Consider the following 11,846-nt stretch of genomic DNA (forward strand, 5'->3'; position numbering starts at 1 on the left):
AGGAAGTAGCTGTGATTCAGAGATCAGGAGACCTTCACAGCCACCATGGGAACCTTTCCACAGGTGCGAAATGAGTAACTAATACTGGAAATTCCAGCCCCTGCATGCACACTTCCTCCTGCCCCCGAAAAACCTTCTGTTGTATGTTATAATCCCTAAAAGACAAAACAAAGGTGAATAGCATAATGACATAAAGTAAACAGTCCTGTGGCATCACTAGGCCAAGAACTCAAGTGTCAGAGCTGGCCTGCAACTGGAGAGCCTTGGCTTCCCGAGTGCTGGGACTATAGGCATATACCCCATGCCTGGCCCCCATGCTGTCTTACTTACCACAGCATTGCTAGTAAACTTCGATAATTGGTAAAACAAATCCCCTCACCTTGTTCTTTTTCTCCTTCTCTGCCTCCTCCCTTCCTTCCTACCTCCCTTCCTGCCTATGCAGTGCTAGGATTCAAACCCAGGGCCTTGCACATGCTAGGCAAGTGCTCTACCACTGAGCTGTAGCCACAGCTCTGTTCTTAGGCTATTGTGCTTCCACATATATTTTAGAATCAACTTGTTTGGTTCTTCCAAAAACCTTAATTAGACTTTTTTGAATCATGGAAAAATATACATGAGCCCCGCCCCAGCCTTCTTGTTTTGTGCTTGATTTTTTTTTGAGGGTGTCCTGGGATTTGAACAAATGGCCTTGCATTTGCCAGGCAGATGCTCAACCTCATGAGTCTCACCCCCAGCACTTTTTGAATAGGGTCTTGCATTTATGCCTAGGCCAGCCAGGAATGTGATGCTCCTATTTACACTTCCTGAGTAGCTGGGATGACAGGTGTGCACCACCATGCCCACCTTGTTATTGGTTGAGATGGGCAGGCTGGCCTCGATCCTCCATCCTCCCAACCTCCACCTCCCAAGTAGTGTCCAGCCTGTTTAATTTTGAAATAGGGTCTTGCTAACTTTACCCAGGCTGTCCTCAAACTTGAGATTCTTCTGCTTCCACCTCCTGAATAGCTGGGATTACAGGTGTGAACCATCACACTAGGTTTATTTTTCTAACTTTTTAAGTTAAATGCACAGCTCATTAGCTCATTAATTTTTTTAGCCTTTCTTCTTTCCTAACATGAGCCTTAAGGCTATAAAATTGCACTTTGGAAGACAGTTTAGTGGCTTATTACAAAATTAAACACATTGTTGCCATATACTCTAGCAATCACTCCTTGGTATTTACTCAAATTAATTAAAAATTTACACCCATACAAAAACCTATACACAGATGTTCATAGCATCTTTATTCCTAATTGTCCAAACTTACAAGCAATTGAGATGTCCTTCAGTAGGTAAATGGATAAATGAACTGATACATTCTAACAATGGAATATGATTCAGCGCGAAAAAGAAACAAGCTATCAAGCCATAAAAACACATGGGAGAAACTTAAATACATATTGCTAAATGGAAAAAAATCTAAAAATGTTACAAGTCTGTACATGACATTCTAGAAAAGGCAAAACTATGGAAAGTGTAAAATCAGTGGTTGCCAGGGTTTGGTGGGAGGGATGAGTAGGGTGATGAAACATTTTGTACAATATAATACTGGTGGATACATGGCATTACACATCTGTCAAAATCCACAGTCCCTACTACACTGACAGTGACCCCTTAGTATAAGCAATTGACTCTGGGTGATAATGATGATTCAGTAGGTCCATTACTGTAGCAAACATACTGCTGTGGTGCAGGACTTTGGTGACAGGGGAAAAGGTATGTGTTGGTGGCAGAGGGCATATGGGAATTCTACTTTATACTCAATTTTTCTGTGAACTTAAAGACTGCCCTGAAAAATATAGCCTACATTTGAAGGCTGGGGTGTAGCTCAGTGGTACAGTGCTTGCCTAGCATGCAGTGCCTACGCGTACAGCCTATATTTTAAAAATCAAGTTGCAGATATACCTACAATGCATTATCATTTATGTAAAGTCTAAAAACCTGTGAAACAGGAACTGAGTGTATCTTGGTGGTAGAACATTTGACTCCCATGTGCAAAGCCCTGGGTTCCATCCCCAGCACTGAAAAGCAAAATACCTGCAAAATAATATTCATATATTTATAGAGACTACTATGTAGTAAAAAAAAAACATGAACATGAACAAATGGAAGTGTAACATAGGATATAAAATTAGAACTGTTCATGAACCACAGTTGAGGTTTGCTCAAATGGGTACAAAATAGATACATGAACGTGGAATGTTACACTTGCACCTGTGGTGCAAAGCGGCCAATGGTTAGCTAGTCACTTTGCACCTTGTATTTACTTACAAGTGATTTTTTCTCTTTTGGTAATTTATTTTTATTTATTTGTTTTTTGGTGGTGGAGTTTGAATCAGGACCTTAGGCTTACTAGGCACGCACTCTACCACTTGCCTTACTCTGCCAACCCATTTTTTTTTTTTTTTTGATACAGTGTCTTGCTATGTAGGCCCAGGCTGGCCTGGAATTCTCAATCCTCCTGCCTCAGCCTCCTGAGTGCTGGGATTATAGGTATGTACCAAGACACCTGGCCCTTTCGATAATTTTTTAAAAACCTTTGTTTTGTTTTGTTTTTTGGCAGTACTGGAGTTTGAACTCAGGGTTTTGCATTTGCTAGACAGGTGCTCCACTACTTGAGTAACACTTTCGGCTCTAAAACCTTTTATTTTGAATTAGATGCATATATAGTTGCAGTTCTGGTCTCTGAACATTCTCCTCTTGCTCCATATTGTTACAGTATTAATGTTGTATCTAACCTGTCCTTGTTCCTGCTGACCGAAATACAGCGATTTGTTTCTTTATATGTGTGGTGACTTTTTGTTTGTGGTATGGCATTTGAACTCAGAGCCTACACCTTGAGCCACTCCACAAAGCCCTTTTTTGTGATTTTTTTTTCAAGATAGGGTCTCCCGAACTGTTTGCCTGGGCTGGCTTTGAACCCTGATCCTCCTGATCTCTCCCTCCGGAGTAGCTAGGATTACAGGCGTGAGTCACCAGCACCTGGCTGTCTGGTGACTTTTGTGAGGTCTTTTTTTTTTTTCATTTTTCTTTTATTATTCATATGTGCATACAAGGCTTGGTTCATTTCTCCCCCCTGCCCCCACCCCCTCCCTTACCACCCACTCCACCCCCTCCCGCTCCCCCCCCCTCAATACCCAGCAGAAACTATTTTGCCCTTATCTCTAATTTTGTTGTAGAGAGAGTATAAGCAATAATAGGAAGGAACAAGGGGTTTTGCTGGTTGAGATAAGGATAGCTATACAGGGCATTGACTCACATTGATTTCCTGTGCGTGGGTGTTACCTTCTAGGTTATTTCTTTTTGATCTCACCTTTTCTCTAGTTCCTGGTCCCCTTTTGTGAGGTCTTTTTAAAATTTTAGTCTATGGACAGAGAGTAGGAGCATACTTTTCGCTACAGAGAATTTGCTTTTGCTTCAAGAAGCTCAGAAGTACTACCACCTTGGATCTACCTGATCCCACTTAGATCCTCAGCTCAATCTAGGTGTCCCCCTTCCTACCTCCTGATTACAGCACTCGATGCTCACAGTTGGCAGCACTCCACCGGCACCTGGCTTAGCTTTAGGTTTTGAAGCAAGTCTATTAGCCTCACACTGCCTCATTTGCAAAATTAATCTCCCCTTTTGCTAGGTTTTCATTTATTAGACAGTAACTGAAAACTTAAGTCACTAGTGCACAATGAGCACTCAATATCTATCTGCTTAAGTGATCTCAATGTGTCCAGGGCTCTAACAGTCTTGCTTTCTTGTCCAGTGGGTCACCTCCATCCCCATCTCTACAGAGAAGCCAGAGGTACAATGGTACAATACAGATGGTTTATTGTTTAAAAACATGAAAACCCAGACCCCATGACATGAGGGATGTCAAGGCAGAAAAGATGGAGAAGTGGGTAGGCCCTGGCATGGGGATGCATCAGGCCCTTGATGCAGGGTCTGTTCAGCTTGGCTTGACTGCTGGTCAAGGACTACTCTTCCTGCTTGTAAACCACCCAAGGATAGGCCCTGCTTAAGGGCAGGTCCTGCAATGGGGGAAGCTCAGGCAGAAGGAAGACATGGCTGACAGCCATCCCTGAGGAGGTAGTGAACAGCTCTTAGATTGGCAAGGGTGGGCAGGTAGGAGCCAGGCCAACAGGCCTTATGGCCTTCCAGCCACAGCTCTGGCCAGGCCACATGTCTCCCCACTCAACTAGTTGCTCACCTGCCTACTTTGCTCCCTTCCAGTGCCAGCTCTGGGAGAGAAAGTTAGAAGGCAGGAAGGAAGGAGGTCTTTCTAAGCTGCTTCCTGCCTTCTCAGACAAGTGAGAAGAATAGTTGAGGCCCTTCTTTTAACTGAAGAACCACAGAGGAGCTGATGCTCACCAACTAGAAAAGAGCATCCAGTAGGGTTATGAGCAAAAACCGTATCTGAGCTAAAAGCATCAGTCCATCCTCCAGCCCCAGCTTTGTACAAGACAAGAATCCAAAGGCAGCACTGAGATCCAACTGCGGTCGGCCTGAGGTCTCAGCACTGCCTCTTCTCCAAGCCTTAGGGGACCCAGCTGGTCCTTGGGGCTAAGGAAGCCAGGGCCAGGAGCTGGGTGGGGCAGACCTATCTCCCAGGCTCGAGGTGATTATGGAGCTGCTCCGCCTGGGTCTTCAAGTGCTGGAATTCCTCCTGAATGAAGTCTGTCAGAGCTTTGCGCATCTCCACCTGCAGACAAGGAGGGGGCTGGCCTGCACCCCTCATGGACCTTGGCCAAGGTGCCCTGGGAGTCAGAGGGGACTGGGAGGACTGAGGACAGCTTTGGGGAGTCAGGGAGGAAACTCACAGCTGACTTGTTCTCTGCCCGGAGCCGCTCAAGCACAGGCAGTGCACTGAAGGGTTTCCCAATTAGCACAGTGATTTTCTGTAGGAAGGCCAGCCGCTGAGGGTGACAAGGAGCAGGGGAGTGCCCACAGTCCCAGCCCAAGCAACCTGGGGAGCCAGAGCCAAGTCCTACCCCAATGTGCTACATGCCCCCTCAGGCCACTTCTCCCTCTTTAAAAAAGCAGTTGGACTTGCTGGCATCCAAGAGATCCATCCCAGTCCTGGGACCCATCCTATGGCTGACCTGTCGGATCACAACCACAGAGCCTGTCCCTGCCTCTGCCTGATTTCCTGTTCTTATTCTAAAGATCCTTGTGCCAGGAAGTCCTTTTCTGTGTTCCACTCAGTCCCCCTACTGCAGGCTCAAGCTCAGCTACTCCTGCCTCTGTCCTCTGTAGTGTAGAATGGGAGACACAGGGAAGATGGCAGGCAGGCAGGCAGGCAGGCAGGCAGACAGACAGACAGACAGACTACCCACCTGTCCAAAGCGGGGGAAGTAGGGTGGGCGGTTAGGAAGGACGTCATTCATTCCTGTAGCACAGTGGACAGAAGGCCAGCCATCGAGGGGAGCAGGGCAGCCTGGGACCACAGGGAGCCCCAAGCCCTCCACCCCATATGCCCTCTCTCTGCCACCCAGCAACCCCCCTCGTACAACATCTAGGGAAGCCCCTCTTCCTGCCCCCAGCTCAAGGCTCACCAACATGCCACAGTGGCAGAATGATGGGGTTCAGATGACATTCAGCAATCAGGCGCCCGATTCCTGTCCGGGGAGAGACAGAAGCATTGGTATGAACTAAATCAAGCTTCTCTGCCAGCCTCTGGCCAGTACCAACCCTGCTGTCTCCTAATTAAAGCTAGCTCACTCGACTAATCCTTACCTATCCCCTTCTCACTGCTCACAACACATACAGTCAGAGGGGAGGGGCCAGGAGCACTTACCCCACTTGAAGCGTAGGAATTCAGAACTCATGTTCACTTTCCCTAGTGAGAGAATACAGAGGCCAGGCTTGGGAGTTGTTCCCATACACACAGGGTCCTCCACCCAGTCAGCCCTACTGACCTTCTGGGAAGATGTGTACCCAGTCTCCATGGTTGAGCTTCTCTAAAATGAAGTCCATCCCCTTCTGGTAGACACCATCTCCTGCAGAGAAAGGTTTGTTCCCTTCTGTCTCCATTTTCTAGGGGAGGAGAGCCTGCCTTCAACACTCTCCAAACAAAACAGGCCCTTCTCCCTGAGGCTCATGCATTGGTGACTCCCCCCACCCCTGGGATCACCCTCATTGGAACAGAGGCAGTAGCTCAGGGTCTGACTCATCACTGCACCATCCACAGACACCCTCCAGTGACTATTTCCAGGACCTGTTCTATTTGGTTATGCTGGTCCTTGACTTCCTTTGTTCAATCTCTAAGTGCGTCTCACATACAAGGCAGCATCTTTTCAAACCATCTCCTACTGAAATTATGACTTTGGCCATTCCTCTGTTTCCCTATGCGCCCTGCCCTGCTCCCTTGCTGAGCTGTTCAGTAGCTCACACTTGTAATCCCTCACAGACTTCTAGGTTGGCTCCTGGAGCCTCTCCTCTTTGGCTGTGCTACCCTGCCCAGAAGGCACTGCTGCAACAAACTAAGTCTATTTGTGATATCCGCCCTTGCTTGAGCCCCAGATTCTGGGCGACTCTTCTTTGAGATCTTGGCCAGTTTCTGCAGCCACTCCTCACAGGGCAATGGCCTGAGGTCCCAGAACTTCACCATCTCTACCTCCTGCTCACCCCTTTCTCTTGGGTCTTCCTTGAAAATTAGACCCTCCCTTAGGGAGGCATCTTAGGAAAGATGGAATCAGCAAGTGGTTGGGGAAAAACTCAAACTCACTAGGCTAAAAATAGTGGAGCTGAGCTGCCTCTGATGATAGCAACTTTCCTTCTTGGGGATGTCCTGAGACCATGACACTGTACCCAAGAGAAGGCAATGCAAATCTAGACCCAGGTGGCTCAGCAGGCAGCCACAGCCCTGTTGTGAAGGCCAGCACTGTGTGCTGGCTTACAATATAGAATCTCCTGGACACAGTAAGAATCCCCTCAATCTCAATTATGGAAAAGTAACCATAGGGTGGACAGAACCAGGAAAGAGGCAGAGGGGCAAATATCCTCACCTTGTAAGGTGGGGAGTAAAGAAGTTCTGTCACAGAAGGAGACAGACAGATAGTGAGACTATCTATGGCCAATGCACTAAAAAATGGACTTTTAACTTTTTCTCTACAACTGGGTGCCAGCGGCTCAGGCCTATAATCCTAGCTACTGGGGAGGTGGAAATTGGGAGGAACACAATTTGAGGCCAGCCCACGAATAAAGTTCATAAGTCTCATCTCAACCAAAAGTTGGGTGCCGTGGTACATGCCTGTCATTACAGCTACATGAGAGGCTGATATCAGGAGGATCAAGGTTCTAGGCCCAGCCTAGGCAAAAAAAGTTCACGAGACCGTGCCTCAACAGAAAAAGCTGGGCATGATGGCATGCACCTGTCATCCCAGCTATGGTGGGAAACATAAAATAGGAGAATCAAGGTCCAGACTGGCCTGGGCAAAAAGTGAGACCCTACCTCAAAAACAGCCATAGCAAGCTGGGCACTGGTGGTTCACACCTATAATCCTAGCTACTACACAGGAGACAGAGATCAGGAGGATCGCAGTTCAAAGCCAGCCCAGGCAAACAGTTTGGGAGACCCTATCTTAAAAAAAACCCTTCACAAAAAAGGGCTGGTGGACTAGCTCAAGGTGTAGGCCCTGAGTTCAAACCCCAGCATCACACACGCATACAAAAAAGAGCTGGAAGCATGGCTTAGTAGTGGAGCACCTGCTTCTCATGATGTGAAACCCTGAATTGAAACCCCACTGTGGGGAGCAGGGGGACACTTGTTCTCTGCAAGGCTTGTTCTTTGGATGGTGCTCATTAGGGATCCGGGAGGCTCAAAACAACCTAAAAATGACGCAATCCAGCAGTTCACTCAGGGGTTACAGGTGGTGAGTGATTACCCACAGGTTTTCTCAGGGTAGAGAAAGAGCAGGAGTTTTCCTACTTGGGTTTGCAGTACACATCATAGGTCAAAGTGGTCATCATGGGTACCAGCTCCTTCTCTACCAAGATCAACTGGAGCAACCTATCCGTTGAGCTTGAAATTGGGATATAAAAATAAAACCAATATGCCTTTGGAGCAATATTGCACACTTTTTAGCTTTTGCAAATGCTATTTCTACTCACTTGTGTAACTTATGTAAAATCACTTCAGAACTTAAACATCATATTTAGAGTCTTATGCTTAGGGAAAAATGGAATTTTTTTTTAAAAACACAGAAGCAAAAAATATTCCAAATACTTCCTTTGCTTCAGTCATATGTAATTAGGTCTTTGCTATACTTGAGATTAAGATTTCACTTTCTGTTTTGCTTGGTGATGCAAGCAAAGCAGGTGCTATATCACTGAGTATACCCCCATCCATCACTTTCTGTTTTTAACTGCAATAAAGCTAGATGCAGAACAAAAAGAATGAACACAGGACTGGGAATGTAGCTCAGTGGTATAATGCATGCCTAGCATGTGTGAGGCCCTAGGTTTCGTCCCTAACACTGCAAAAAAAAAAATTGCTTACAACTAACATTTTCTACCTTTCCAGCATCTGGCACATGTTTGCTGGTGTTTAGAACACCTATCCCTTCATTCTCTGTTTGGAAAAATTCTGCTTTCCCAGAGGAAAAAGCAATCTGGACTTGAATCTTGAGTTTGCCACCTCACCTTATGACCTTGGGCCAGCAATTCATTCCCTCTGAGTCCTGTCTGGAGGATGGGGATCAAAGAGGCTCCTGCCTCCAGGGTTGTTTTTTTGTTTTGTTTTGTTTTTTTGGTGGAACTAGGGTTTGAATCCAGGACTTTGTGCTTGTAAAGCAAGTACTCTACTGCTTGAGTCACACCTCCACTCCATTTTGCTTTGGTTATTTTGGAGATGGGGTCTTGCAAACTATTTGTCCCGGCTGGCCTCAAACCAAGATCCTCCTGATCTCAGCCTCCCAAGTAGCTTCCTAGCTACTTGGTGTGAGCCACTGGCACCCACCCTCCAGGGGTTCTTGAGAGGTAGTGAGTAGTCAGTCTCAGATCTCTGACCCCCACAAGCCTGTTTGTTCTCCCAGAAGCAAAACCCTCTGGCCTTCCAGGATACATCACTGCCATCATAAAATGATGGCAACTCACTGCTATCAGTGAATCTGTATCCACATCCCTGAGAGAAGGGGCCGTGGGTAATGCCTCCTTGAATTCTCATGCCAGAGTTCTGGGTACACACAATCTTTGGGCAGCTGCAGATAATCAAGCTGCCAAGAAGCCATCCTTCCTCTAGCAGTTCCCTGCTACCTCTGCTGCCATGCAATGGCTTGCCTGGATCCCATGCTCCCTGTCCCACGTGGGTTCCTCCAAGACAGAGTCACTGGTCACCAGCCTCCTATCCCAACTGAGGCCTGGACAGCCCCTAGAAGTGCCTCCCAGAGAAGCCGCTCACCTCGGCACACGGGCACGCACTTGCCCAAGCTGAAGAAGTGAGAGTGCAGCTCCTTGGTGAAGCAGATGTCTGCAGCCGCCGGGGTCCTAGGACAGGGACAGACCCAGTCATCCCTGCCTTACAGGGTCTCTGTTCCTTGCCCTCCCCCTGCACAATGCCTTCAATAATCAGCATGCAGAATGGGGCCCCAGAAGAAGGACCTGAGGGACCCCACATGCCCTGCCTGGGCTGCTGGATGCCACCTCCTGGCCAGAGCCGGAGAAGGGCAAATCTGGACAGAGATGGGTGGCCACTGCAAGGGGCCCATTCCTCCTCACCAACGCATCAACTTCAGGTTCCAGATGTGGCGGAGTTTCAGGATCCCTAGAGAAGGAGAGGAAAGGTTTTGTGCTTCAAGTCACTTGGTTCAAACAAGAGCACTGTTTTCTGTTACCCCATTTAAGGGAATGTGGGTCAGTGGCAGCAGCACTATTTTTCCCTACAGGCCAAAGTGGCATCTTCTAGACCTTTTGGTTAGACCCTCAAGTTCTCCCTGGCTCCCACCTCTCCCCCACCCTCCATACCTTACTTATCACCAAGTCTGTTCTACCTCCCTGATACATTTTGACAGTGCCCATTCTTCTAAACTTCTCCCTCTACTGTCACTGTGACCACCCTAGTCCCGGTTGCTGGACAGTTCCAAGGCCTCTTTCCTCTTTCCAGGATCCACCTATGGCATCCTATAGACCATTCTCACTTGGCAGCCAGGGTAAGTTTTAAAGGCTCCAATTTGATCAGGTGGCTCCCTAGGAATGCTAGGATAGTCTAACCCCTCCATTCAGCAGTGCAAGCCTTAGGTACCCTTCCATCCAGCCATCTGGTAACTGGAGCCAAGCAAAACAGACATTTCTAGGTGGGGCAACTGGGCTCCCAAATGGGGCTAACTGAAGGGTACAAACTCAGTCAGGGGCAAACCTGGAACCAGTTTGCAGGTATTACAGGCACTAGCCCAGAGCTCCCTTTCAACAGTTCAGAGGACAGAGCCAGGTGCTGGTGGCTCACGCCTATAATCCTAGCTACTCAGGATCAAAGCAGGACAATCTTGGTTGGAATCCAGACCGGGCAAATAGTTCATGAGACCCTATCTCAAAAAAACCCATCACAGAAAAGGGCTGGTGGAGTGGCTCAAGGTGTAGGCCCTGAGTTCAAACCCCAGTACTGCAAAAACAAACAAAATTTTAAAAAGTTTAGAGAGTGCTACAGGTGTGACATCAGAGTTAAAAAGCTGACAGACCTTGCTGTGTAGCTACTTTCATATTCCTTCTAAATTTCTCAGACCCTCCCCAAATCCTATTCCCTGAAGGGATCCCAACGAGGTCACAAATCAAACTTCCATCCCTGAGGCAGGACACCCCAGAAACAAGAGTACTCGGGCTATGCAAAGAGCCCAGTGAGAAGTGAATTTGTTGTTTTCATATGGTCCACGTGGCTTCTTTCCCTGCCTCCCTGTGCCCAGCTACCCCACAGATGAGGATCATCCATGCAGGACTGGTGATTGGAGACGGTGATGAGGGGGGTGGCTGGGCCTCGGTTTTCGATGAGCTCGTAGAGCACCTCCTTGTTGTGGACGGTAAGGTGGTTCATATACTCTGAGGAGAAAAAGGTGTGGGGGGGGGTCCTTGGTCTTCGCCAGCCCAAAGCTTGCCTCTTCCAGGCTAGGCCCTCCCAGTGCTTCCACACCCCAACCCCAACTCTGGCCAGGCATGGGGACCCGTGACAGAGCCTGCCTCGGTCTCTGGCCAACTCACTGGTCCAGAAGCAGCTGTAGGTGCCCACCAGGCCCATGACGACGCTGCTGGCCAGGGTCCACGTGAGCGGCGGCACCGTGGGGAATGGCCATTTCACGTGGAGGGGCATCTCCTTCCGCCCGCCCCTGGCCCCGGCCCCCCCCACCCCCGCTGGACAGCGTGTGGGGCCGATCTGGGTCTGTGTACTCAACCGCTGAAGGGACGGGGTGTCTTTGACAGGCCCACGGACTGACGGGCGCCGCGGCTCGGCACCACAGAGTTACTGGACCAAGGTCCCCTCGCAGGTCAGGCCGGAGCCACCTCAGACCAGCTTTCTCGTCACTGGGGACACAAGCTACACTTGCGAGCAGGAACCGCACAGACCTAGAGAGCGGCCGCTGGTAGCCGCAGGGCCCGCACACCCGCCGAAAAGCGAGCCGGCGACGCCGCTTGTCGCAAAACGTGCCTAAACCGCTGCTTGACGGCAGCGGAGGCGGGTCCACTCCGGTCCCGCCCCGCCCTGCCGGGGTCCGGGCTGGAAGCCGAGTGTGGACTGCGTTTACCCTCTCGGTCCTGCAGTCCAGTGTCTGTAGGCGACCAGCAGCGCTACCGGAGGCAACTCAAAATGTGGGTTGGCGGAGCCTTTTTACGTT

At 48.8% G+C, this 11,846-nt stretch overlaps 1 protein-coding gene across 9 annotated transcripts; it reads right to left on the minus strand.

The window, feature by feature from the left end:
* Positions 1 to 3,841: 3,841 nt before the first annotated feature.
* On the minus strand, positions 3,842 to 11,628 carry Tafazzin (tafazzin, phospholipid-lysophospholipid transacylase). Of its 9 annotated transcripts, XM_074062456.1 has the most exons (13): positions 11,215 to 11,628; positions 10,927 to 11,055; positions 9,745 to 9,790; positions 9,428 to 9,513; positions 9,072 to 9,074; positions 8,544 to 8,617; positions 6,275 to 6,290; positions 5,946 to 6,023; positions 5,825 to 5,866; positions 5,583 to 5,645; positions 5,364 to 5,416; positions 4,848 to 4,925; positions 3,842 to 4,729 (listed from the first exon to the last, which is right to left on the minus strand). In XM_074062456.1, exons 1-13 carry the CDS (start codon positions 11,321 to 11,323, stop codon positions 4,628 to 4,630), a joined length of 879 nt encoding a protein of 292 aa, XP_073918557.1. In that variant the 5' UTR covers positions 11,324 to 11,628; the 3' UTR covers positions 3,842 to 4,627. The 9 variants fall into 9 exon arrangements, with proteins under 9 accessions (XP_073918557.1, XP_020040768.1, XP_020040767.1 ...); XM_020185179.2 differs by lacking the exons at positions 6,275 to 6,290; positions 8,544 to 8,617; positions 9,072 to 9,074 and having other exon boundaries at positions 5,946 to 6,026; XM_020185178.2 differs by lacking the exons at positions 6,275 to 6,290; positions 8,544 to 8,617; positions 9,072 to 9,074 and having other exon boundaries at positions 4,848 to 4,943; positions 5,946 to 6,026.
* Between the last annotated feature and the right edge of the window lie 218 nt (positions 11,629 to 11,846).

Source organism: Castor canadensis, chromosome X (assembly GCF_047511655.1).
Source record: "Castor canadensis chromosome X, mCasCan1.hap1v2, whole genome shotgun sequence".
NCBI classification, from domain to species: Eukaryota; Metazoa; Chordata; class Mammalia; order Rodentia; family Castoridae; genus Castor; species Castor canadensis.